Source organism: Pan paniscus, chromosome 6, assembly GCF_029289425.2.
Source record: "Pan paniscus chromosome 6, NHGRI_mPanPan1-v2.0_pri, whole genome shotgun sequence".
Classification (NCBI taxonomy): domain Eukaryota; kingdom Metazoa; phylum Chordata; class Mammalia; order Primates; family Hominidae; genus Pan; species Pan paniscus.
This window is the reverse complement of record NC_073255.2, coordinates 176,956,763-176,979,531: the sequence shown is the minus strand read 5'-3', so window position 1 is coordinate 176,979,531 and position 22,769 is coordinate 176,956,763. Positions and strand designations below refer to the sequence as shown.

The 22,769-nt window shown below is 42.8% G+C and overlaps 1 protein-coding gene across 1 annotated transcript in view; it reads left to right on the top strand.

The window, feature by feature from the left end:
* Positions 1–2,285: 2,285 nt before the first annotated feature.
* KDM7A (lysine demethylase 7A) overlaps positions 2,286–22,769 on the top strand; it is a 99,067-nt gene continuing 78,583 nt past the window's right edge. The window contains exon 1 of the mRNA XM_034965095.3: positions 2,286–5,697. Coding sequence (XP_034820986.2) covers positions 5,504–5,697 — 194 coding nt within the window. The 5' untranslated portion in view covers positions 2,286–5,503. The remainder of the gene's footprint in view (positions 5,698–22,769) is intronic.

Below are 22,769 nucleotides of genomic sequence, written 5' to 3'. Positions count from 1 at the left end.
GGATTAAGGCATGAGCCACTGTGCCTGGCCAGTACATTTGTATTCTAAGGAAGAGAATAACAGACGTGGTTGTGGAGATACAGCAGTATCATTAGTGGTAGGAAGGAGAATTGTTAGTTTGGAGCAAACATTCCTTGTCAGAGAAATGAGGTTAAATGAACAAGTGAAGTGTTAAAAACAAACACAACACCCTAGATTTGATGTGAAAATTAAGAGAGATCTGCGAGTATTGGAGAAACCACAAAGGAGAAAGGGAGAGGGAGTCCCACAGTCATTGTCAACTGATGCTGGCATGGAGCTGGGTGTCTTTCTTCAAGATATTTTTCCTTTTGAAATTCTATCCCCTACTTGTTTTTGAGACAATATTCTCCTAGTCTTCTGTCCTAACTCTTCAGCTGCTCTTCATAATAGAGCTGTCCTCTCTATTATTATTAATGAACAAGTAGCAAAATAATTATTCATAATTGCAGTTAGTAGCTATATGGCTTATCATATGCTAAGAATTGTGCAAAGTATGTTATTTTAATGTACCCAGCCCTGTGAAGCAGATATGCTTACCATTCCCATTAAAATGAGAAAACTAAAATCCAAGTGTTAATAAGTTGTCACAGAGGTAGTAGGTTGTGAATCCAAAACCATGAGCTTAATTATGATGTATGGGGCTTGCCACTAAAATGTTGGCATCATCCAGAGTTCTAGCCTTAATCCCTTTCTTCCCAAGATCAAATCTTTGTGTTTACAATTTCTCTAACCTTTCCTTACAGATTTGTAGGCCTTACAGTGTCTTTATTCTTTACTGATCTCTTCATGTACTTTTAAAAATAGCTGCATTTCCAAACTGGAGATTAATTAAATAGACTGAGCAGAAATGCACAGAAGTGATGCTAGTATTCTCACCAAATCCTATCAGATGGCACGTGATCTTGATTTGTCCCATTATTGATGGCACTTGATCATTTGATTAAGATGGTGTCTGCCAAGCTCCTTAACACTGAAAAGTTACTCTAGTTCCCTTTGTAATTAGTAAGAATTTTGTTGGGAGATACTTTGAAACTATGAAACTATTCCACTGCTTATCAAACTTTCAATTTATGTATTTCTTTACACTGGTATAGCTTCCTATATTATTCAGTGGGTTATAATACATGATTTTTTTTTAAATGTTGAAGTACAATTTGTCCCTGATTTGGCTGGTGTCCTTTAGACATGCCTCATTATTCTTTGAGCATGTCCTTATATTCTGGTACTACAAGAAGTTCCAGGCTCATCCCGTACCCTCTTCTCCAGTCCTGGAATCAACTATTTTGCCAAGAAGAAAAAAAGTGGAGAATGGTATTTAGAAGCCAAGACCTGGGCTAGCTGTTCTCATTGTTTTCTGGTGTCACTACTCCCAGATCCTCTCAATGGACAGGGTATGTACATATACACCTATATCTATTTCTACAAATAGTGATAGATTGATACCTCCATTACTAGCCCACCACCAAAGTTTCCTCTTTTCTTATTTGTAATTCTCTTCCTGAACATTGAGAAACCTGGCTCCCATTTTCCTTAACTTATTGCCAGTCACGTGTCACATAATGACATTTCCGTCAATGATGGACTGCATATTATGATGGTGCCCCATAAGATTATGATGTGATATTTTTACTCTCCCTTTTCTATATTTAGAAACACAATTTCTTACCATTGTGTTCTAAATCCCTATGGAATTCAGCACAGTAACATGCTATACAGGTGTATAGCCTAGGAGTGATGGGCTACATCATCTAGCCTAGGTGTGTAGTTAGCTATACCAAACAGGGTTGTAAGTACACTCTATGGTGTTCACACAACGATGAAATTGCCTAACGATGCATTTCTCAGACTTACCTCTGTTGTTAAGCAACACGACTGTATTTTTTTTTTTTTTTTTTTTTTTTTGAGATGGAGTCTTGCTCTGTAGCCCAGGCTGGAATGCAGTGGCGCGATCTTGGCTCACTGCGATCTCTGCCTCCCGGGTTTGAGCGATTCTCCTGCTTCAGCCTCCCGAGTAGCTGGGAATACAGATGGGTGCCACCACAACCAGCTAATTTTTTGTATTTTTAGAAGGGACAGGGTTTCACCATGTTAGCCAGGATGGTCTTAATCTCCTGACTTCATGATCCACCCGCCTGGGCCTCCCAAAGTGCTGGGATTACAGGCATGAGCCACCACGCCTGGCCAACATGACTGCATTTGATCAGTTCTCTTGTACACAACTGTATCAGTTTGTTCTTTCGTTGCTATAAAGAAATATCTGGGCTGGGTGCGGTGGCTCACACCTGTAATCTCAACACTTTGGGAGGCTGAGGCAGGTGGATCACCTGAGGTCAGGAAATCGAGACCAGCCTGGCCACTACTAAAAATGCAAAAATTTGCTGGCTGTGGTGGTGCACGTCTGTAATCCCAGATACTTGGGAGGCTGAGGCAAAAGAATTCCTTGAACCCAGAGGGCGGAGGTTGCAGTGAGCCAAGATCGTGCCACTATACTCCAGCCTGGGCAACAAAGTGAGACTGTGTCTCAAAAAAAGAAAGAAAGAAAGAAATATCTGAGGCATACAACTGTAATCCCAGCACTTTGGGAGGCTGAGGCAGGTGGATCACCTGAGGTCAGGAGTTCAAGACCAGCCTGAGCAACATGGTGAAACCCTTCTGTACTACAATTACAAAAATTAGCTGGGCATGGTGGCAGGTACCTGTAATCCCAGCTACTCAGGAGGCTGAGGCCTAAGAATTGCTTGAACCCGGGAGGTGGAGGTTGCAGTGAGCTGAGATTAAACCACTGCACTCCAGCCTGAGCGACAGACCGACTTCATCTCAAAAAAAAAAAAAAAAGAGAAAAATATCCGAGACTGTGTAATTTGTAAAGGAAAGAAGTTTAATTGGCTCATGGAAGGCAGGCTGTACAGGAAGCATGATGCTGGCACCTGCTCAGCTTCTGGGGAGGCCTCGGGAAACTTACAATCATGGCTGAAGACAAATTGCATCATATAGCCAGGGCAGGAGCAAAAGAGAGAGGGAGGAGGTGCCACATATTTTTCAATGACCAGATTTCTTAAGAACTCACTCATTACCACGGGGACAATACCAAGTGGATGGTACTAAACCATTCATAAGAAATCCACCCCCATGATCCAGTCACCTCCCACCAGTCCCCACCTCCAACATTGGGGATTACAATTTAACATGAGATTTGGGTGGGGACACAGATCCAAGTCATATGGATAACCAATCTCTCATTGCTGCTGCTGCCTCCTGCTCTGCTGGGCTTCCTTCTTCATACCCCTGCCTAGTCCCTCCATGTTAACATAGCAAGTCCAGGTGGCCCCCAGAGGACATCCCACACCAGGCTGCTTTGGTGCTCTTTAGCCAGACTCCAACAAGACAGCTTTGCATGCCTTCTCTTCACTGCTGTATTGTCTCGACAACACACACCTTCTACAAAGTACATTTAAAAATACATTGTCTTTTTGCTCCTTGTAAAACCTCTGTGAGGTAATTAAGGCATTACTAGCCATATTTTTTCTTTCAACAGATCATCAGTGATCTAGTTCAGGAGAAATGGAGTGACTGGCCCGAGGTCACAGCTTATAGAAAGCAGGACCTGAGTGCATGGGTCTTTCCACTCCAGCAATATGTGATGCCTATGCCAAAATTACAGTAACTTTTTTTCTCCAGTAGAAATATGTTTCAAGCTTAATCAGTGTGTGGTCAACTAATTTCCAGCCTTTCCTTTTCCTGCTATATATATGCCAAACAGTGATGTGATAGAAAAACGAATAGTTGCAGAATTGAGACACTGAAAAACTTCAGTTACAGCTCTAATATATGAGACTTCAGTCAAGTTACTAGCTTTCCTCAACTATAAAAAGGAGATTAGGCAGGACTTGGTGGCTCACGCCTGTAATCCCAGCACTTTGAGAGGCCGAGGCGGGCGGATCACTTGAGGTCAGGAGTTCAAACAGCCTGGCCAACATGGTGAAACCCTGTCTCTATTAAAAATACAAAATTACCCGGGTGCGGTGGCGTGCGCCTGTAATCCCAGCTACTTGGGAGGCTGAGGCAGAGGATCCCTCGAACCCGGGAGGTGGAGGTTGCAATGAGCCGAGATCGCAGCACTGCACTGCACTCCAGCCCGGGCAACAAGAACGAAACTCCGTTTCAAAGAAAGAAAGAAAGAAAGAAAGAAAAATGGAGAATTAGATCAGCGACTCTTTGCCTGGGGGTGGGTGACAGAACAACACTTCTTCCTCCCCCTAACAAAAATTACCTATGGAGCCGTGAGGGCTTTCCCCACTGATAGAAGTGCCAGCAGAAATTCAGCTACAAATACTCAATTCAATAATCCTTAACATCACTTCCAATCCACAGTTATGATTCCAACGCAATCTTTTCTATACAGTATTTGTCAGCTGTTTTTATTCTTCAGTTTATCATCTTATATTTGGCTCTCAATTTCACCCATAAATTATTGATGTCTTATTATACGCCAAGTACCCTGCGCTCCGCTTTTTGTGGTATCCCTCTTCGGAGCGAGAAGTCACTTAGAATTTTACCCCTATCTTCCCCACTTGGGAATCGGAAGGGTTCAGAGCTAAGTTTTGTTATATTAAGCACGCCGGCTCTTCTCCATCCCTCTCTCCACCAACCCCATTTCAAGGTTGGTCCCTCCCAGCGGACGACAGTGATGAATTCCTCTTGGGGACAGCCCTCCCGCAACTAACGGTGGCTCCATCGACGCTCTGGTCTCCTTGCTGCTCGCTGGGAATTCGGGTGGGACGTTTTCCAAAGTTTGGATTCCACGGCACATTCCTCCCTCGGAAAGGCACAACCGGCTCGGCGTGTCAGCTCAGCTGGACTCACGCCGGTGCGGGGCCGCAGCTCCGGTTCTCGCTGGGCGGCTGCGGAGGGCTGGGCGATTCTCTCAGCGTCGCGAGGCGACCCGGGCAGCAGCAAACTTCTCCGCTTCCCCTCTTCGGGACGCGGCACCTCTTCTGCCCTTGAGCACTCCGCAGGAACTTCCCCCGGCCTCAGCTCTCGCTCCGAAATAACCGAGCCAGCTCCTCGCACGCTCCCGCCGTCCTCCTCCGGCTGCGGCCGCGCGCCCGCCGCCACCGCCACCACCGCGCGTGTCCTCACGGGGCCTCGGCTCCCTCCGCCCCCGCAGCCGCCTGCGTGCCCTTCAACAGCTCCCTCCGCCCGGCCGTCGCGGAGAGGAGCGGGGAGCGCGCGCCGGCGCCAGAGACGTGCGCGAGACGCACGGCCCCGCGCCGAGCGCCGGAAGCAGCCGGGTCTGGGCCTCGCGCGTCGCGCGCGCCTCCTCCCCCTCCGCCAGCCGCCGCGGCCTCGCGCGCGCGCACTGAGGCGCCGCCGCCGCCGCCGCCGCCGCCGCGGCTGCTGCAGGAGGCGGCGCTGGCTGGCGGCTGCGCTCGCTCCAGTCGGCGAGCGGAGCAGCGAGCGAGCGTGTGTGTGTTTTTTAAAGATGGCCGGAGCGGCGGCGGCGGTGGCCGCGGGAGCAGCAGCTGGAGCCGCCGCGGCAGCCGTGTCGGTGGCGGCTCCCGGCCGGGCCTCGGCGCCTCCGCCGCCCCCGCCCGTGTACTGTGTGTGCCGGCAGCCGTACGACGTGAACCGCTTCATGATCGAGTGCGATATCTGCAAGGACTGGTTCCACGGCAGGTAAATAAACCCCCTCCAGCCCCGCAGCCGCCACCGCCGGCCACCGACCAACCGCCGCCGCCGCCGGCCGCCCGCGCCTCCCTCGGGCCGGGCCGCCGCGCCGCGCCCAGCTTTCAGGGGGCCCCGGTGCCTAGCCCCCCGGCCGGGCAGTGGGGCGCGCGGTGCCCCGGGTTCGCCGGGCGGGCTCCAGAGGGGAGCCGGTGGGCTCGCCTGGCCCGGGCGAAGAGTCGCCACAACAAACACGAACAAAGAGGGCCGGCGGAGAAGTTGGCAGGGGGAGCCTGGGGCGAGGGGACGCGGCCGGGCGGGCGCGGCGGGGGCGTCGGGCGGAGCGCCGGCCGGGTCCGCAGCCCCTCGCCAGCCCGGGCCGCCGCCGCCCCGCCCCGCCCCGCCGCGCCCGGGGCTCCGGCCGGAGTCGCCGGCCGCCCCGCCGCTCTGCCCGGCCGGCCGACGCGCCTGCCTTCCTTCCGGGCGGCGATGGGGTCGCCCCGGCCCCGCGTCTCCTCCGCGCCGCGGGTCCCTGTCGCGCCCCCTTCCCCGCCTTTATCAAACTTCCTGGGCCAGTGGGACGGGGGCAGCGGCGGGCCGGAGAGGCGACCGCGCCAGCCAGCTCGGCGGGGCTCCGCGGAGTAAACAGAGCAACAGATGAGGCACTCGCTCTCGGGGACTTGAAAGGTGCCGGGGAAGTTGGGGCCGGGCCCCCGGCGGGCGGCAGGTTGACCCGGGTCGCGGCCCTGGGCCCCCGCACACACCCGGGTCGCCGGGACTGGGGCAGATGGAGTGGGCGGCGGGGGCCCGAAGGGAACGCTTCTCCGGACCCCCTGCGTCGCCCTCGCGCCGCGGCTTAAACTTTACAAAGAGTGCAGTTGCCATCGCTCGAAGCTGGCGACACCGGGACCGCCTGCGGCTGTGCCCCGGGCGCCGGTGCCGGCGAACTTGAGTCGGCCGGGCGGACGCTGCGGGGCCGGCTGGCGGCGGCGGCGGCGGCGGCGGCGGACGCTGCCCTCTGATTCAGCCGCCGCCGCGCTCCGGGTTTGACGTTTGAAAGCTCGGGCCGCCTCCGCAGCCAGGCCGCCGACTCGTGTGTTTTGTAATCAAAGTGTGAGGCTAATAAAGGGCGGCGCCACAGCCTCTTGACTCCGGCGTGGGAGGGATTCACAGGCATTTAAACAAAGAAACTAGTTGGGGTTGGGCTCCCAAAGTCCTTATTTGGGTGTTGTGGCAAAGCCTGCGGTCACCTTTAGTTGAAGCCGGTTTCCCGGGCCCCGTTTGGTGTTGTCTCTTGGCGAGAGCACGCTCACGAGTAATAGCAGATATGGTGACTGTGATTGTAGGAAGTGTCTTTTGATTGACAGCAGGACATTTAAATACAGCCTCCGCTCCCCCCTCCCCAATTTTACAGAAACACTACAAGACCAGGCCAGATGTCTTAGTCTCCCTCTACTGGTCCAGGGAGAGAAAACCATGTAAATCACAATGTTCTTTGCAGTGTTCAGTGCTAGGTGTAGTTAAGTTTTACTTAATTTTCAAGTACAGTTTTACTTAATCAGTTTTCAGGCTAGCCGATTCTCACAACAGAAAACAAGACACAGTAAATTATCACTTTAAAAGAAAGGCAGCGTCCTCGTTTCGTATAATCTTTAGCAGTCTTGTATATCCAATTCTATTTCCATATCCTGTTTCCATAACATATTCTACGCAACTAGAATAAAGATTATCCGAACATTTAGGTTCTATATAGAATAAAATCAGAATCCCTGGTGATTATGTAAATGCTTATTTTTTTTCAAAGAACTATTTTTTGAAATTTGAGGCGGTTTAAACTGCATAAAAATTTGTCTCGCCAGGCTCGGTGGCTCACGCCTGTAATTCCAGCACTTTGGGAGGCTGAGGCGGGTGGATCACGAGGTAAAGAGATCGAGACCATCCTGGCTAACATGGTGAAACCCCAACATGGTGAAACCCCGTCTCTACTAAAAATACAAAAATTAGCTGGGCGTGGTGGTGCGTGTCTGTAATCCTAGCTACTTGGGAGGCTGAGGCAGGAGAATCTTTTGAACCCGGGAAGCGGAGGTTGCAGTGAGCCGAGATCGTGCCACTGCACTCCAGCCTGGCGACTGAGTGAGACTCCGTCTCAAAAAAAAGAAAAAAGAAACTTGTCTCATTATGCAATGCGGATTTGATAGGCTACCAAATTTTAGACTAGAATTGTATTTATCTTAATTTAGGTCGCTTAACACTATAACCATGAAAAGCCCCAGGTATTTGATGGAGAATTTTGTAATACATTTAAGTATACACTTGTAAATAGGGAAATAGGAAATACAGAGGGCTTACGGGAAGGAGGGAGAGCAAGGCCAAAACAAATATGCCCTCTCTGCTTTGACACATAAATTTGTGTAACTTTATATCTGTGGAAGTGAGTCTAAAATAGGCTTTTTTGAGCCCAGGGTCTTTTTGACCATCAATCCTTGAAACTTATGTGGTTCAGATGTCAAAAGTTAGAAAATTTAGCTATATTGTCCTGCCCTACAAAAGCAGTATCTTTTTATTAAGTTTAATTCTTTTTCTTTTTTTTTTTTTTTGGAGACGGAGTCTCGCTCTGTCACCCAGGCTGGAGTGCAGTGGCGCGAACTCTGCTCACTGCAAACTCCGCCTCCCGGGTTCAAGTGATTCTTCTGCCTCAGCCTTCCGAGTAGCTGGGATTACAGGTGCCCGTCACCACGCCTGGCTAATTTTTGTATTTTTAGTAGGAACGGGATTTCACCATGTTGGCCACACTGGTTTCGAACTCCTAACCTCAGGTTATCCGCCCACCTCGGCCTCCCAAAGTGCTGGGATTACAGGTGTGAGCCACCCTGCCCGGCCTAGTAAGTTTAATTCTTAAGTATTGGTAATTTGGACTCTGTATGTTTTTCCCGTGGTATTTACTCTGATGTTTACTATACCATAAAATGAGTGATCGTTTTTCGGAACACAGCAAAATGTTCCTTTATATTAACTATTAAACAAATATCATTTGCTTCCATGAGAATTGACCCCTAAAGGACTAAGATGTATCTTTACCATGCTTAGATTTCATTGGACCAGAGGTGGTCCATCTGTAGAGGAGCAAGGAGGAGTAGGAGGTTGGATACAGAGAATTGCCATTGCCTGGGTAATTTCTTGTTAACTTTATTTCTTTAAGTAGAAGGACTTTTTAAACTGAGGAATCAGTGAATTTTGATATATATAAATTTTAGTTTATTCTGCCTGGCGTTTCTGACATAAGGAAATCTGAAAAGTTGTTGCCCTAATTTCTTGTGACAGGGAAGGAAGACCTGTCCTTGATGCTTTTCTGTCAGGCTGCAGGGTGGATGGAACCAGCGTCTTCCAGGTCTGATGCTGTCAAACTTCAGCTGCATACCAATTCCCATCTGTCCATCTCCCTAAGCCTTTTTGCAAGTGAGAAAAGAACACTTGCCAGGCAGGGTACAGTGTATAATTGAACTCTAGGGGCAATGGGTTGAGGAATTAACAGGATTTTGCCGGGAATGTTCTGTCTAACCTGGAGATACAGTTCTTTCTCCCTGAGTTCTTGGTGGACGTACCACTATAAACGTCTTTCCTGATAAGGCCCCGCTCCCTTATCTCCAGGCTAGATGTCTTTCTGTAATACTTTTATATCGTCATATGCAAAATTGTCTCACTGCCCTAATTGAATTGTATTAGAGTTTCTGTTTTCTTCCTGTTAGAATGTAAACACCGTTTATTAGTCTTTAATCGCGTTTTTTTAGTTGATAAAAGCAATATATTAAGGAAAAATCGGAAAGTACAGAAAAGTATAAAGAATATGAAAGTACGCATGTCTTCCAGTGATTACCACTATTTTATTAATAATGTGGTATGTGTATATGTATGTTCTTTTTTAAAAAAATTCGAATTCTTTCTATGCATTCCATGTTACCTTTTGTCATTGATGTATACTTTTTCCTGTATCTTTAATGTTCTTTGAAAACATTTTTAGTGGCTACATTGTGTTTAATTTCACAGAAGTACAATATATTTGAAAATAATTACCCTATTGTTATTTACTTTGTTTACTACTTTTTTTTTTTTTGAGACGGAGTTTTGCTCTGTCGCCCAGGCTGGAGTGCAGTGGCGCAATCTCAGCTCCCTGCAAGCTCCGCCTCCTGGGTTCTCGCCATTCTGCTGCCTCAGCCTCCAGAGTAGCTGGGACTACAGGCACCCGCCACCGCGCCCAGCTAATTTTTTGTATTTTTAGTAGAGATGGGGTTTCACTGTGTTAGCCAGGATGGTCTCGATCTCCTGAACTCGTGATCCACCCTCCTCAGCCTCCCAAAGTGCTGGGATTACAGGTGTGAGCCACCGCGCCTGACCTGTTTACTACTTTTTCTTATGTTTACTAATGATGATATGATTGACATACTAAACAAATTATTGTGGTCATTTAATTATTTCCTTAGAATAAATAAAATGAGTTAATACATATAAAACACTTAGAAGAAGACCTGGCATGTACAATTTCTCAATAAGAAATTTCCTTGAACTAGTGTTATTGGTCAAAGGGTATAGATGCTTGTAGGCTTCTTGTGCCTATTGCCAAACTGTCCTCCAGAAACGTTATGCCGATTTCTACTCTCACCTACAGTGTCCACTTTCTAGTTCCCTGCATCCTCCCAATCTAAAGTATTATTAACCAGCCCCTACCAAAACAAACAAAAACTGTTAATCTGTAGAGAAGTCAGTATTACCACCAAAAGACATACCCAAGCCTGTTCATGGCAGCATTTTTCATGTTGTCCCCAAACTGTAACAACCTAAATGTCATCAACAGTAGATTGGATATATTATAGTATAGTCATAAAATGGAATACCAAGCTGTAAAAAAGAATACACTACGGATGCACACAACATGAATGGATCTCACACATAATAAAGTTGAACACAGAAGCCCAGTACAAAAGAGCATACTGTTTGGCTCTGTTTATGTGAAGTTCAAGTACAGGCATAAGTGGGGCTAGGAGTCAGAATAGGGTTTACCTTTTGGGTGGGAATTGACTGAGAGGGAGTTTCTGAGATTCAGGACATATAAATATAAATATAAATATATATAAAATAAATATATATTTATAAATATGTAAAAATATAAATATATAAAAATATATTTATAAATATATAAATATAACTATATAATATATATATTTATAAATATATAAATATAAATATATAAAAATAAATATATATTTATAAATATATATAAAAATATGTATATAAGTATATATATAGATTTTTGAGACCGAATCTTGCTCTGTCTCCAGGCTAGAGTGCAGTGGCGCAATCTCGGCTCACTGCAACCTCTGCCTCCCAGGTTCAAATGATTCTCCTGCCTCAGCCTCCTGAGTAGCTGGGATTACAGGCACTTGCCACCATGCCCAGCTAATTTTTTTTTTTTTTTGTATTTTTAGTAGAGATGGGGTTTCACCGTGTTAGCCAGGATGGTCTCTATCTCCTGACCTCGTGATCCACCCACCTTGGCCTCCCAAAGTGCCTGTAATAGGTATGAGCCACCACGCCCGGCCATATTCTTTATCTTGATCTTGGGTGGTGGTTGTATGAATGTGTACAGATGTAAAGATTTACTGAGCTGCATGTGCACTGAAGTCTTTTGTTGTTGTTGTTGTTGGGGGATGGGGGTCTCAGTACGTTACCAACCCAGGCTGATCTTGAACTCCTGAGTGCAAGCAATCCTCCTGTCTCAGCCTCTCAAGTAGCTGGGATTACAGATGTGCCATGCACCCTAAAAATTTGCCAATTTGTTAACTGACACAGTATTTTAAAATTTGTTGTTTCTGTCTTGAATAAGATTGCTTCTTGTGTTTTGTCATTGAGTATGATGTTGACTTTGGCCAAGAGTTTGTAGTGTACCAGGTGCTAGGAATATAGTGTATTTGTGCTAGAAATATAGCAATGAACAAAACAAAGTCCTTGCTCTCTTGTGACTTACATTCTCGAAGGGAAAGAGAGATAAATATCGAATCTCACTTATCGAATGTTTTACAAAGTGCTAGGCACTGTTCTAATTAATTAGATGTTTGGTTAACTCATTGAGGTCTCACAGTCACCTTGTTGAGTAATTGCTATTATTATCATCCCCATTTTACACATGAGGAATCTGAGAGTTAGGGAGTTCAGTAACTTTCCCAAGATGGAAAGGCTGGAAGGTGAGAGAGCTAGCATCTGAGCTCAGGCAGGCTGACTCCGGTGCTCATGCTGTCAAGCGGGTAGGTGGTACTGAGTCTCCTCTTCCTCCTTGGCTGCAGCCAGCTTCAGGAGGAGGATTAGATGTGACTTGTCTGTCTCTATCTCAGGGGTGCATAGGTGAGACAGTTGAGGCAGGGTTCTGAAGAGACATGCCTGTAAACATCTTCCTTTTTTTAAATCAAAATTATTTTCTTTAATGTAAATATGTAAAATATTATAACTGCCTTGGGGACACATTATGTATAAAATATTTATTTGAAAAGTTTTATAATTTAACTCTGCTTTTATCCTTGTTATATAAATGGATTTTTTTTATTAGAGTGTATTTTGACTTCTTAAAATTGGTTAGGGATAGGAAATATTTTACAAATTTGTTTAATATACATTTCACCTTCATGATTGGTGTCATAAACTTATTAGGTGAATAAGTATCTTCCTATAAGAAAACAAAAAGCTCATTTATTGAACTTCTCAATTTCATTGTTTTGATATGACCATTTATTATAGAATAATGAGTATTTGTGTGTTTCACTTATAAGAGTTTTATAATTTATACACAATTTTGCTGTTTGAACAAAATATGTTGTGATTATGGGAGGCTTATCTCAGGCTACTTGGAGGCATGGGACATAGTTCTCTCATAAGCTTTTTAAAAACCATTAGTTAGGCTGGACGCAGTGGCTCACGCTAATCCCAGCACTTTGGGAGGCTGAGGCGGGCGGATCACAAGGTCAGAAGTTTGACACCAGCCTGACCAACATGGTGAAACCCTATCTCTACTAAAAATACAAAAATTAGCTGGGCATAGTGGTGTGCACCTGTAATCCCAGCTACCCGGGAGGCTGAGGCAGGAGAATGGCTTGAAACCGGGAGGTGGAGGTTGCAGTGAGCCGAGATCACGCCACTGTACTCCAGGGTGGGCGACAGAGCGAGACTTTGACTCAAAAAACAAAACAAAAAAACCCCATTAGTTTGGGGTATATTTCTGCTTGGAATGCTCTCCTGTTCTGTATTTTTCGGTATGAAATCGAGTTTTCTGATCATCCAAGGGGAGGAATGCTTTTATTTTTGAAGATTTGAAGTGGAGGCTTATGAGTAAGAATAGAACAGGTATAGAAGAATTTGGTTATAAAAGTGAGCGTTGGTTGATTTGAGCAATTTAAATTTTGAGATAATTTGTGCAGCCTTTGAACAGCCAGTGCTAATCTTAACAACTACCACCAAGTTTCTGGGCTTTTTTGAAAATTACATTTTATTACTGTAGTGATTATTTATTTTTTCCATTAATGAAAAGGTTATTTTTCCCATTAATTGTAGGTTGAGTTAATGGTAACTTGTATGCTTTTCGTGTCTATATGTGTGAGCCCTGTTTCCTTTTCATTGGAGAATAGTGTTAGAAACCAAGGTCTGGTATTAGTGGGCTCATTGTTTCTAGGCCTTCTCAGAGGACAGAGCTAGGAAATACACTAATTGCACACATGCACACACATTTGTCTTTGTTTTGTCTGTATATATTATGAACTGTAAGTTTCATAATGATATCTTTGATTCTAATATAACACCACAGGATTCATTTTAGCTTTCCCCTTTCCTTACTTGTAACTTTTTTTGTACAACAGTGAGAAACCTAGCTGTCATTATCTACAACATATTTGTTCAATCCTGTAAAGTAGTCCAAGAATTTGCTAACCTATATTTTTGTGAGAAACAAATTTGCTAGCTAGATTACAGTATTTGTGTATATAGTACTTCTTTTTTGCCTTTGGCCTTAGAGTATCTAATCAGAATATTGCTTTCCAAAGTTACTTAGGTCAATTCTTTTCACCTGACTTTAATGTATGTCATTTACTGACAGGTTCATTTGTTACTGCTTGTATTACATTTTGATGCCTCCTACATCCAGTTTTGTTTTTTTTTTTTTTGAGATAGAGTCTTGCTCTGTTGCCCAGGCTGGAGTGCAGTGGTGCGATCTTGGCTCACTGCAGCCTCGACCTCTCAGGCTCAGGTGATCCTTCCATCTCAGCCTCCTGAGTAGCTGGGATTATAGGCATGTGCCACTGTGCCCGGCTAATTTTTGTATTTTTTTTTTGTAGAAACAGAGTTTCACCATGTTGGCCAGGCTGGTCTTGAACTCCTGACCTCAGGTGATCTGCCCACCTTGGCCTTCCAAAGTGCTGGGATTTACAGGTATGAGCCACCACGCCCGACCTTGTATTGAGGTACAGCTTCAGGTTAGATTGCTAAAAGTGGGATTGCTTAGTTAAAAGATAAATGTATATGTTGTTTTATTAGGATTGCTAGATTTCTCTCTAGAATGGTTGGACCAGTTTGCATTCCCACCAACAGTGTGAGAGTGCCTTTTTCTCTAGATCCTTGTCATCAGGATGTGTTGTCATGTTTTTAATCTTTGTCAATCCAGTAGATGGAAAATGGTATCTATGTTTTAATCTGCATTTGTCTAATTATAAATGAGTTTGAACATTTGTTTTTTCTTAGTTTTAGGACCATATTCTTTCAAGAATCATCTGGTTACATTTTTTTTTCTGATTCTATCAAGCTTTTTTTTAGTCCTTTGTCCCTCAATATTTAAGGACTTTTTACATATTAGGGGTACTAGCTGTTTGTGGTAAATGTTCTAAGTATTCTCTTCCAGCTTTCAGTTGTCTTTTGGTTTTGTTTATGGTAATTTTTTTGCCATGCAAAATTTTTTTTAAGAAATATGTAGTCATATTTATTAGTCTTTTATTGGTTCTGGATTTTGAGTCATAATTAGCAATCCTTTCTCTACCTCAAGGTAAAGAGAATTTTTTCCTGTGTTTTTTTCTAATACTTGTGTGGTTTTATTTTTTAAGCTTCTAAATGGATCACTAATCCATTTGGATTTTATTTTTGTATATAATATGAAATATAAATAGAATTTTTTCTAAATAAAAAGAAATTGTCCAGTTGTCCCAGTACTATTTATTGAAATGTCCATTTGTCCCAGTGACTTCAGATGCCAAAACATATTTATATATAATAGTCATATGTCAAAGATTCTGTATATACTTGGGTCTGTTTCAGCACTTTCTGTTTTATTCCACTGGTTGATTTGTCCATTGATGTGTCAGCACCACAGTGTTTTAATTACAGAGGCTTTTGTAGTATGGTGTAAGTCTGGTAAGGCCTGTCCCATCCTCTTAGTTAGTTGTATTTGTTTTCAGTGTGTTTCTGGTTATTCTTGCAGATTTATTTTTTAATATGAACTTTAGTATCAACCTGTCTAATTTTATTCAAAAGCGTTGTTGGGATTTTTATTAGGGTTACATTAAACTTATGAGAGCTGATCTGTTAATAATATTGAGTCCTTCTCTCTGAGAATAGTATTACCTCTTTTATTGATTTTATTTATATCTACTTTTGTGTCTTTCAGGTGTGTTGTTAATTTTTCTTTGTATAGATTTTACACATTTTTAAGATTATTCCTAAGTAATTTTCTTTGTTAGTATTATAAATGAGATTTTCTTTACCATTTGTTTGCTGTTGGTTATTGTTTGTTTTTTAAATGTTACTTTTATATCCTACTACTTTGCTGAAAAAATTATTTGAGTTGTATTATCACTTAGGGAACTGATATATAATATACAAATAGAGAATATTAGTACTTCTTTGCCCATTCTTATGCCTCTATTTGATTTCACTTATGTAATTGCACAGGCTTATACCTCTCGTATAGTGTTGAATAGTGGTAGATCGTGGGTATGCTTGCTTTGTTCCTGATTTTAGTAGAAATGCCTCTAATATTTCCTCATTAAGGAAGATACTAGCTTTAGGACTAATTTGTCGTATTAAGACAGTATTCCTCCAGGTGCAGTGGCTTATACCTATAATCCCAGCACTTTGGGAGGCCAAGGTGGGTGGATGGCGTGAGTCCAGGAGTTTGAGACTAGCCTGGGCAACATGACGAGCCTCCGTCTACAAAAAATACAAAAATTAGCTGGGCATGGTGGGGAGTGCCTGTATTCCCAGCTACTTGGAAGGCTGAGGGGGGAGGATTGCTTGAGCTTGGGAGGTTGAAGCTGCAGTGAGCCATGATCCCACCAGTGCACTCCAGCCTGGGTGACACAGTGAGACCCTGCCTCAAAAAAAAAAAAAGGAAAAAAAAGTATTCCTCAATTTTATTTACGTAGTTTTATCATGAATGGATGTTGAGTTTTATCAAAGGCTCCTTCAGCATCTGTGGAGAGAATCGTATAGTTTTCTTCTTTAGATCTATTAATATGCATATACAGTAGTGTGTCCCCGCTTATCTGAGGGAGATATGTGTTCCAAGACCCCCAGTGGATGCTGGCAACTACGGATAGTACTGAACTCTGAGTATACCATGTTTTTGCCTATATGTACATACCCATGACAAAGTTTAACTTATTAATGAGGCACACAGTAAGAGATTAACAACAGTAACTGAATAAAATAGAACATTACAACAGTGTACCGTAGTAAAAGGTATACAGTGTGGCTGTAACTTTTGCAGTTTAAGGTACAGCAGCAAAACTAGCATGAATTTCTTTTGCCTCCTTCACAATTTTATAGATAGAATTGTTCTTACCATAGAGCTTAGGAACTCAACATACTGTTTTTTTTTTTCTTTCCTTACTTTTCACTTAAAGGAAGCACTTTATGGTTTCTCTTTGGCATATCTGCATTGCCAGCATCACACCAGCCTCACTGCTCTTGTGCTTTGGGGCCATTATTAAGTAAAATAATGGTTACCTGAACACAAGCATTGATACCCCGACAGTTGATCTCATAACTCAGAGACTTGTGGGCAGGTAGTAAAACAGTCTGGATACACTAACAGAGGGATGATTCACATCCTAGATGGGATGGTGCAAGATTTCATCATGACGCTCAGGACGGCAGGCAGTTTAAAACTTAAGAATTGTCTGTTTCTGGAATATTTCATTTAATATTTTTGGACCTTGGCTGACCACTGGTACCTGAAACCTTAGAAAGTGAAACCACAAATAAGGAGGGGACTACTGTAACATACTTTTAAGTGTAGCTTATCATTAGCTACTGTGAAGAACAACCTGGTGGGAAAATAGCCCTAACTACTTGGTTTACTATTGGATAATTAAGTTGTATCTTAAGGATGCTTTGTAGCTAAATTTTAAAATATTGTTTCTAAATTTTTAAAAAACACCACTGGCTCTGGTAGTTTTTAGAATAAAAGAAAATCAGCAAATATAAGTGACATAGAATAACAAACACTGAGCAGGTAAATGTATATAATAGGAGTCTCTAGAGCATTAATGATCCAGGCATTTCCCCAAAGCAGCATTTTCTAACCTGTGTTTTGTGAACCCCAGGGATATAAAGTATCCTGAGGTTCACTTATTTTAATTTGTCTTTTAAAAAGATGGTGAGTATTTTCCTTTCAAAATCGATTAGTTTGAGGACTTCTGAGGGTATATGAGCAAGCATACATGGCATTGTTGGTGGAAATCAGTCACCTGATTATCATTCAGCCGAATGTTGCCAGGCACCATGGTCTTCTTGACTTTTAATTTTTCTTAAAGAGAAGATACCAGACATATGCAGAAGTAGACCGAATAGTATCCTGTGCTTCCAGGTTCAATAAGCCTGCTTCAGTGAGTATCAATTCACTGCCAGTTTCATTACTACACCCTTACCTGGCTACTTTGAAGCAAATTCCTGATACCATATCATTATATCTGTGAGTATTTCAGCATGTAAATCTAAAAGATAAGGCCTCAATTTTAAAAACCTGCAATACCTTTATTATAATTAAAAATAGTTAACAGTTTCTTAATAACATTAATATCTACTGTCCAAATTTCTAGTTGTCTCAAAAATGTCATAATTTTTTTCACTATTTGTTTGAATCAAGATCTAAATAAGGTTCACACATGTGATTAGTTGCTACATCTTGTAAGTTTCTTAATACATAGCAGTGATTCTCAACTAGATGAGATTTTTGTCTCCCAGGGAACACTAGTCAATGTCTAGAGACATTTTTGATTTGGGAGTGGCAGAGTGGTTGCTACTGGCAGCTAGTAGGTAGAGGGCAGGGATGCTACTAAACATTCTGCACTGGTTAGCCCCCACAAGAAAGAATGATCTAGTCTAAAATCTCCATAGTGTTGTTGTTGAGAAACCCTGATCTATAGGTTTTTCTTTCAGGTCTTTAACCCTCCCCCTGTCCTTGCAAACTCTTTGTTGCACAAAGTGGTTGTTTATCCTAAAAATTCCCACTTTCTGGATTTTGCTGATTATATCCCTGCAGAATCTTTTTGCTTCTCACTTTCCTATAAATTGGTAGTTGGCTTTAGAGAAGTTTGATCAGATTCAGGTCCCCCTAAATCCCCGAAAATTTCACAGGAGAGTGGTGTAGATTTCTATCAGGAACCTAAGCAGAAGGCTTAAAATGTCTGGTTGTTTCTCTTTTTGTCATGCTGGCTGCCGTTGATCAATGCCAATATCCATTCATGGCAGTTGCAGAATGATACCTTTATCATTATAATTATAAAATGTTATAACTGATAATTAGAAAATTTCTTTTTGATTTGTTACTTGTACTACTTCTATAAAGAGAAAATTTTCTTTTATCTAGTCTTTGGTTACCTAGTTGTACAGTGTAGGAGAGGCAAAATTAAATGCTTGATTCTTTTCCATTATCACTGATTTTTTAAGTTAATTGATTAATTAGCATCCTCATTATTAAAGGATGAGAAATATTTAAAGGAATATAATTTAATATGTAATATTGAGCAATATAGAGAAGTTGAAAGACAAATATATAGAAAGGTCCATGTTTCCTTTGACCATATAAACTGTCATTAAAAAAACAAACAGAAAAATAGAACAAAACAAAAACAATCTGGTAAGAGGGCCAGGCACTGTGGCTCACACCTGTAATCCCAGTGCTTTGGGAGACCGAGGCAGGAGGATCACCTGAGGACAGGAGTTTGAGACTAGCCTGGGAAGTGTAGCAAGACCTCCATCTCTACAAAAAATAAATTAGCTGGGTGTGGTGGCATGTGCCTGCAGTCCTAGCTACTCGGGAAGCTGAGGCTTGAGTGCAGGAATTTGAGGCTTCAGTGCGCTAAGATTGTGTGATCTTGCCACTGTACTCCAGCCTGGGTGATAGAGCAAGACTGTCTGTTAAAAAGACCTGGTGCCAGGCATGGTGGCTCACACCTGTAATCCCAGCCCTTTGGGAGGCTGAGGCAGGCGGATCATGAGGTCAGGAGATTGAGACCATTCTGGCTAACACGGTGAAACCCTGTCTCTACTAAAAATACAAAAAATTAGTCGGGCATGATGGCGGGCACCTGTAGTCCCAGCTACTTGGGAGGCTGGGGCAGGAGAATGGCGTGAACCCGGGAGGAGGAGCTTGCAGTGAGCCGAGATAGCGCCACTGCACTCCAGCCTGGGTGACAGAGCGGGACATTGTCTCAAAAAAAAAAAAAAAAAGGAAAGAAAAGCAAAAATCTTACTTTTTATTTATTAAAATATCCTGGATATCTCAGAGAGCTTCTCATATCAGCACGTACAGATATCTCATTCTTTTTAGTAGCTGCATAGAATTCCATTCTGTGGATTTACCACAATTTAACTGGTCCTCTCTTGATGGATTCTTGAGTTGGTTTCTCTTTTGTTCTTACTACTTAACAGTGCTGCAGGATATATATTTTTGTGTGTATGTTTATCTTTATTCTTGGCGAGCATTTGGGTATCCTTATGGTAAGTTTCTAGCATTATCCATTTTGAAATTGTTTTTATCTGTAGTCATATTTAAAATTCATGTTCTGTTGATCAAAGACAAGTGTAAAGAACACTGATAATGAAATAGAAGTTTGAGCTTAAATATATTATACAAATTTAAGATTCTTATTTACTGGGGCTATAAGTTGCATTCATCTTAACACAAAAATCAATGTCAGAGAAAATACAGTGATCTTATGTCCAGTTTATATTTTATTATGGGGAAGAGGGATAAAACAGTCTCAATGTTTTGTTAACATCTTCTTCCTTTATAATTTAGAAATGCCATTTTTCCTTGAGCACAAAACATAGGAATTTCAAACATCTAATATGTACTCCTGTTTATCAGTTAGTGATTTTTTTTTTTTTTTTGGGAGACTGAGTTTCACTCTTTTTGCCCAGGCTGGAGTGCAATGGCGCAATCTTGGCTCACCACAACTTCCGCCTCCTGGGTTTAAGCGATTCTCCTGCCTTAGCCTCCCGAGTAGCTGGGATTACAGGCATGTGCCACCATGCCCGGCTAAATTTGTATTTTTAGTAGAGACGGGATTTCTCCACGTTGGTCAGGCTGGTCGCAAACTCCCAACCTTAGGTGATCCGTCTGCCTCGGCCTCCCAAAGTGCCGGGATTACAGGTGTGAGCCACCATGCCTGGCCTATCAGTTAGTAATTATAACAGTTTGATATGTGCAGTAAAATCATGAAGTTGTGAAAGCTGGGGGAACTTATACCATTGTAGATAATTTGGTATTTTTAATGTGCAAAAACTGTTGTCAGGTGAGTATTCACTGTTTCACAAAGAAACTGGAATGTGGTCCAGTGTAGACCTTTTGATATATACAGTATCCCTTGAATACTTTAATATTAATAAATATCAAATGGCTCACGCCTGTAATCCTAGCACTTTGGGAGGCCAAGGCGGGCGGATCACGAGGTCAGGAGATCGAGACCATCCTGGCCAACACGGCGAAACCCCGTCTCTACTAAAAATACAAAAAATTAGCTGGGCGTGGTGGCACGCGCCTGTAGTCCCAGCTGCTCGGGAGGCTGAGGCAGGAGAATCGCTAGAACCCGGGAGGTGGAGGTTGCAGTGAGCCGAGATCGCGCCACAGCACTCCAGCCTGGGTGACAGAGCGAGACTCCGTCCCCCCCACCGTAAAAAAAAAAAAACAAAAAAAAAACGAAAAAACAAAACGAGAAAAGAAAATAAAATGGTCATGGAGATGTGACCTGGATATATTTCCATTGTCTGGAACCCTACAGAATAGTTTTAAAAAAAGAACAAAGGTCAGAACATGAAACAGTTTTGATAGCATTTTAACTGAGCTGGTCAGTGATGGTATGGGACCACTGGTATCCTTGAAACAGGGGCTTTCTGGCCAGTTTCCATCAATGGTTTTGGAAACTTTCTGTGGGGACCACATGGGAGTGTTCCTCTCCAAGGACTGGGTTTGTGGGTTCATGGGTTTTTCCTCTTCTGTGTGAACTGCCAGAGTGCCTCACCTGTCACATATGCTACAATGTAGACATGTGGTTAGTCTATTTTACTTTATTACTTTTTGAAGGAATCATGGGTTGTAAACTATATGCAGATTATAGGAATTTTATAGTCTTCTTATGTAATTTAACTTGTCACAGGTCTGATTCATATTCCTCTCTTACATTCTTCCTATTTCGGTACTTTTTTGAAGGCTAACTTTGTGTGCCTGGTGTTTTGAGTCACTTTCTTTTTTGTGCTAGCCTGTCCTTATTTTCTTTATATCAAAGGATCAAAGTTTTCTTTGGAGCCCATGGTGACTGGGTGAACGCAGTCCCTTCTGTTTGGTTCAGGGACATCTTCCCTCTTACCTGCTTTTCCAACCATCCAAATGCCAAGTAGTCAGCGCTGGAGTCTACTCCCTGAATTTTTCTCTTCTTATCTTTGCCTTTGTGGGCATCCAGCCTGTAGTAGAAGAGGTCTTATCCCCAATCTGAACTTGATTTTTCAGTTTTCTCATTCTTTACCCCGTAAGCAATTGATTATTCTCTTAAAGCTCCAAAGTCTTACACCACTCTCCCTCAGGATCACTTGTTGGGGCCACCCATCTCTTCAGGAGTGTTACCACCTCAGCCCTAGGGGAACTGCTACTTGATTTACCTTGGTATTACATCCTGATAAGCCCATCATAAAGTTGAAAAATCCTAAATCGAACCATTGTAAATCGGAGACTGTCTGTCCTGTGCTTATCTCTTGCAGGTCTGCAGAGTGTTTTGTTTTGCAGCCCTACCCCTCACCCCAGGGCAGCTGCTGATTCAGTCACCACCTCAGACATTCTAAGAGGACAGAGCAAAGAAAGACCCTGATACAAGCTTCTTAGGACTTCAAGTAATGTTAGGATATGAGTGACTTTTCTTCCCTTTCCTTCCTTTCCTCTCCACTGCATCAGTGATTTTTTAGTTTCATTTACCACCATCACATTTCAGGCTTTCATTGGCCTCTATCACAGTTTCTGCCATATCAGTGTAACACTTTTGTTGCTTATTTAATATTTTTCTTTAAAACTGCTTTAAATGGATTTTATTTTTAAAAATTTACTTGCCTTAAACAGAGGTGTCTGCTAAATCGTGTTAGTGACGCTCACGCTACATTTTAATAGGTGTAAGAAAATATATATTAATTGAAATAAAAAATATTATCTAAAATGTGTACCTATAAGATTGTCAGAAGGGTAATGATGATTGATAGGCTAGTAGACACAGAGAAAGGGTACAGGTTTTTTTTTTTTTTTTTAATGGAAGTCAGGGATTGAAGAACTTAAATAAGCAAATGAGAATGGCTATACAAAGCAGGAGGCTTAGTAGAATTTGTCCCACTGGCAGGACAAACTTCCCTGGCCTTCGATTTCCCATAAAGCTGCCCTGTTGCCAGTGATATGCTGATTGCATCTGGATCCCATCAGGTCTGGCCATTCTTGTGGTTATATGGGTCCTGAGGTCCTCTTGATTCCTCCCTATTTTACTGGTGACATTGCCTGTTCCAGGGATGTGAGAAACTGCCCA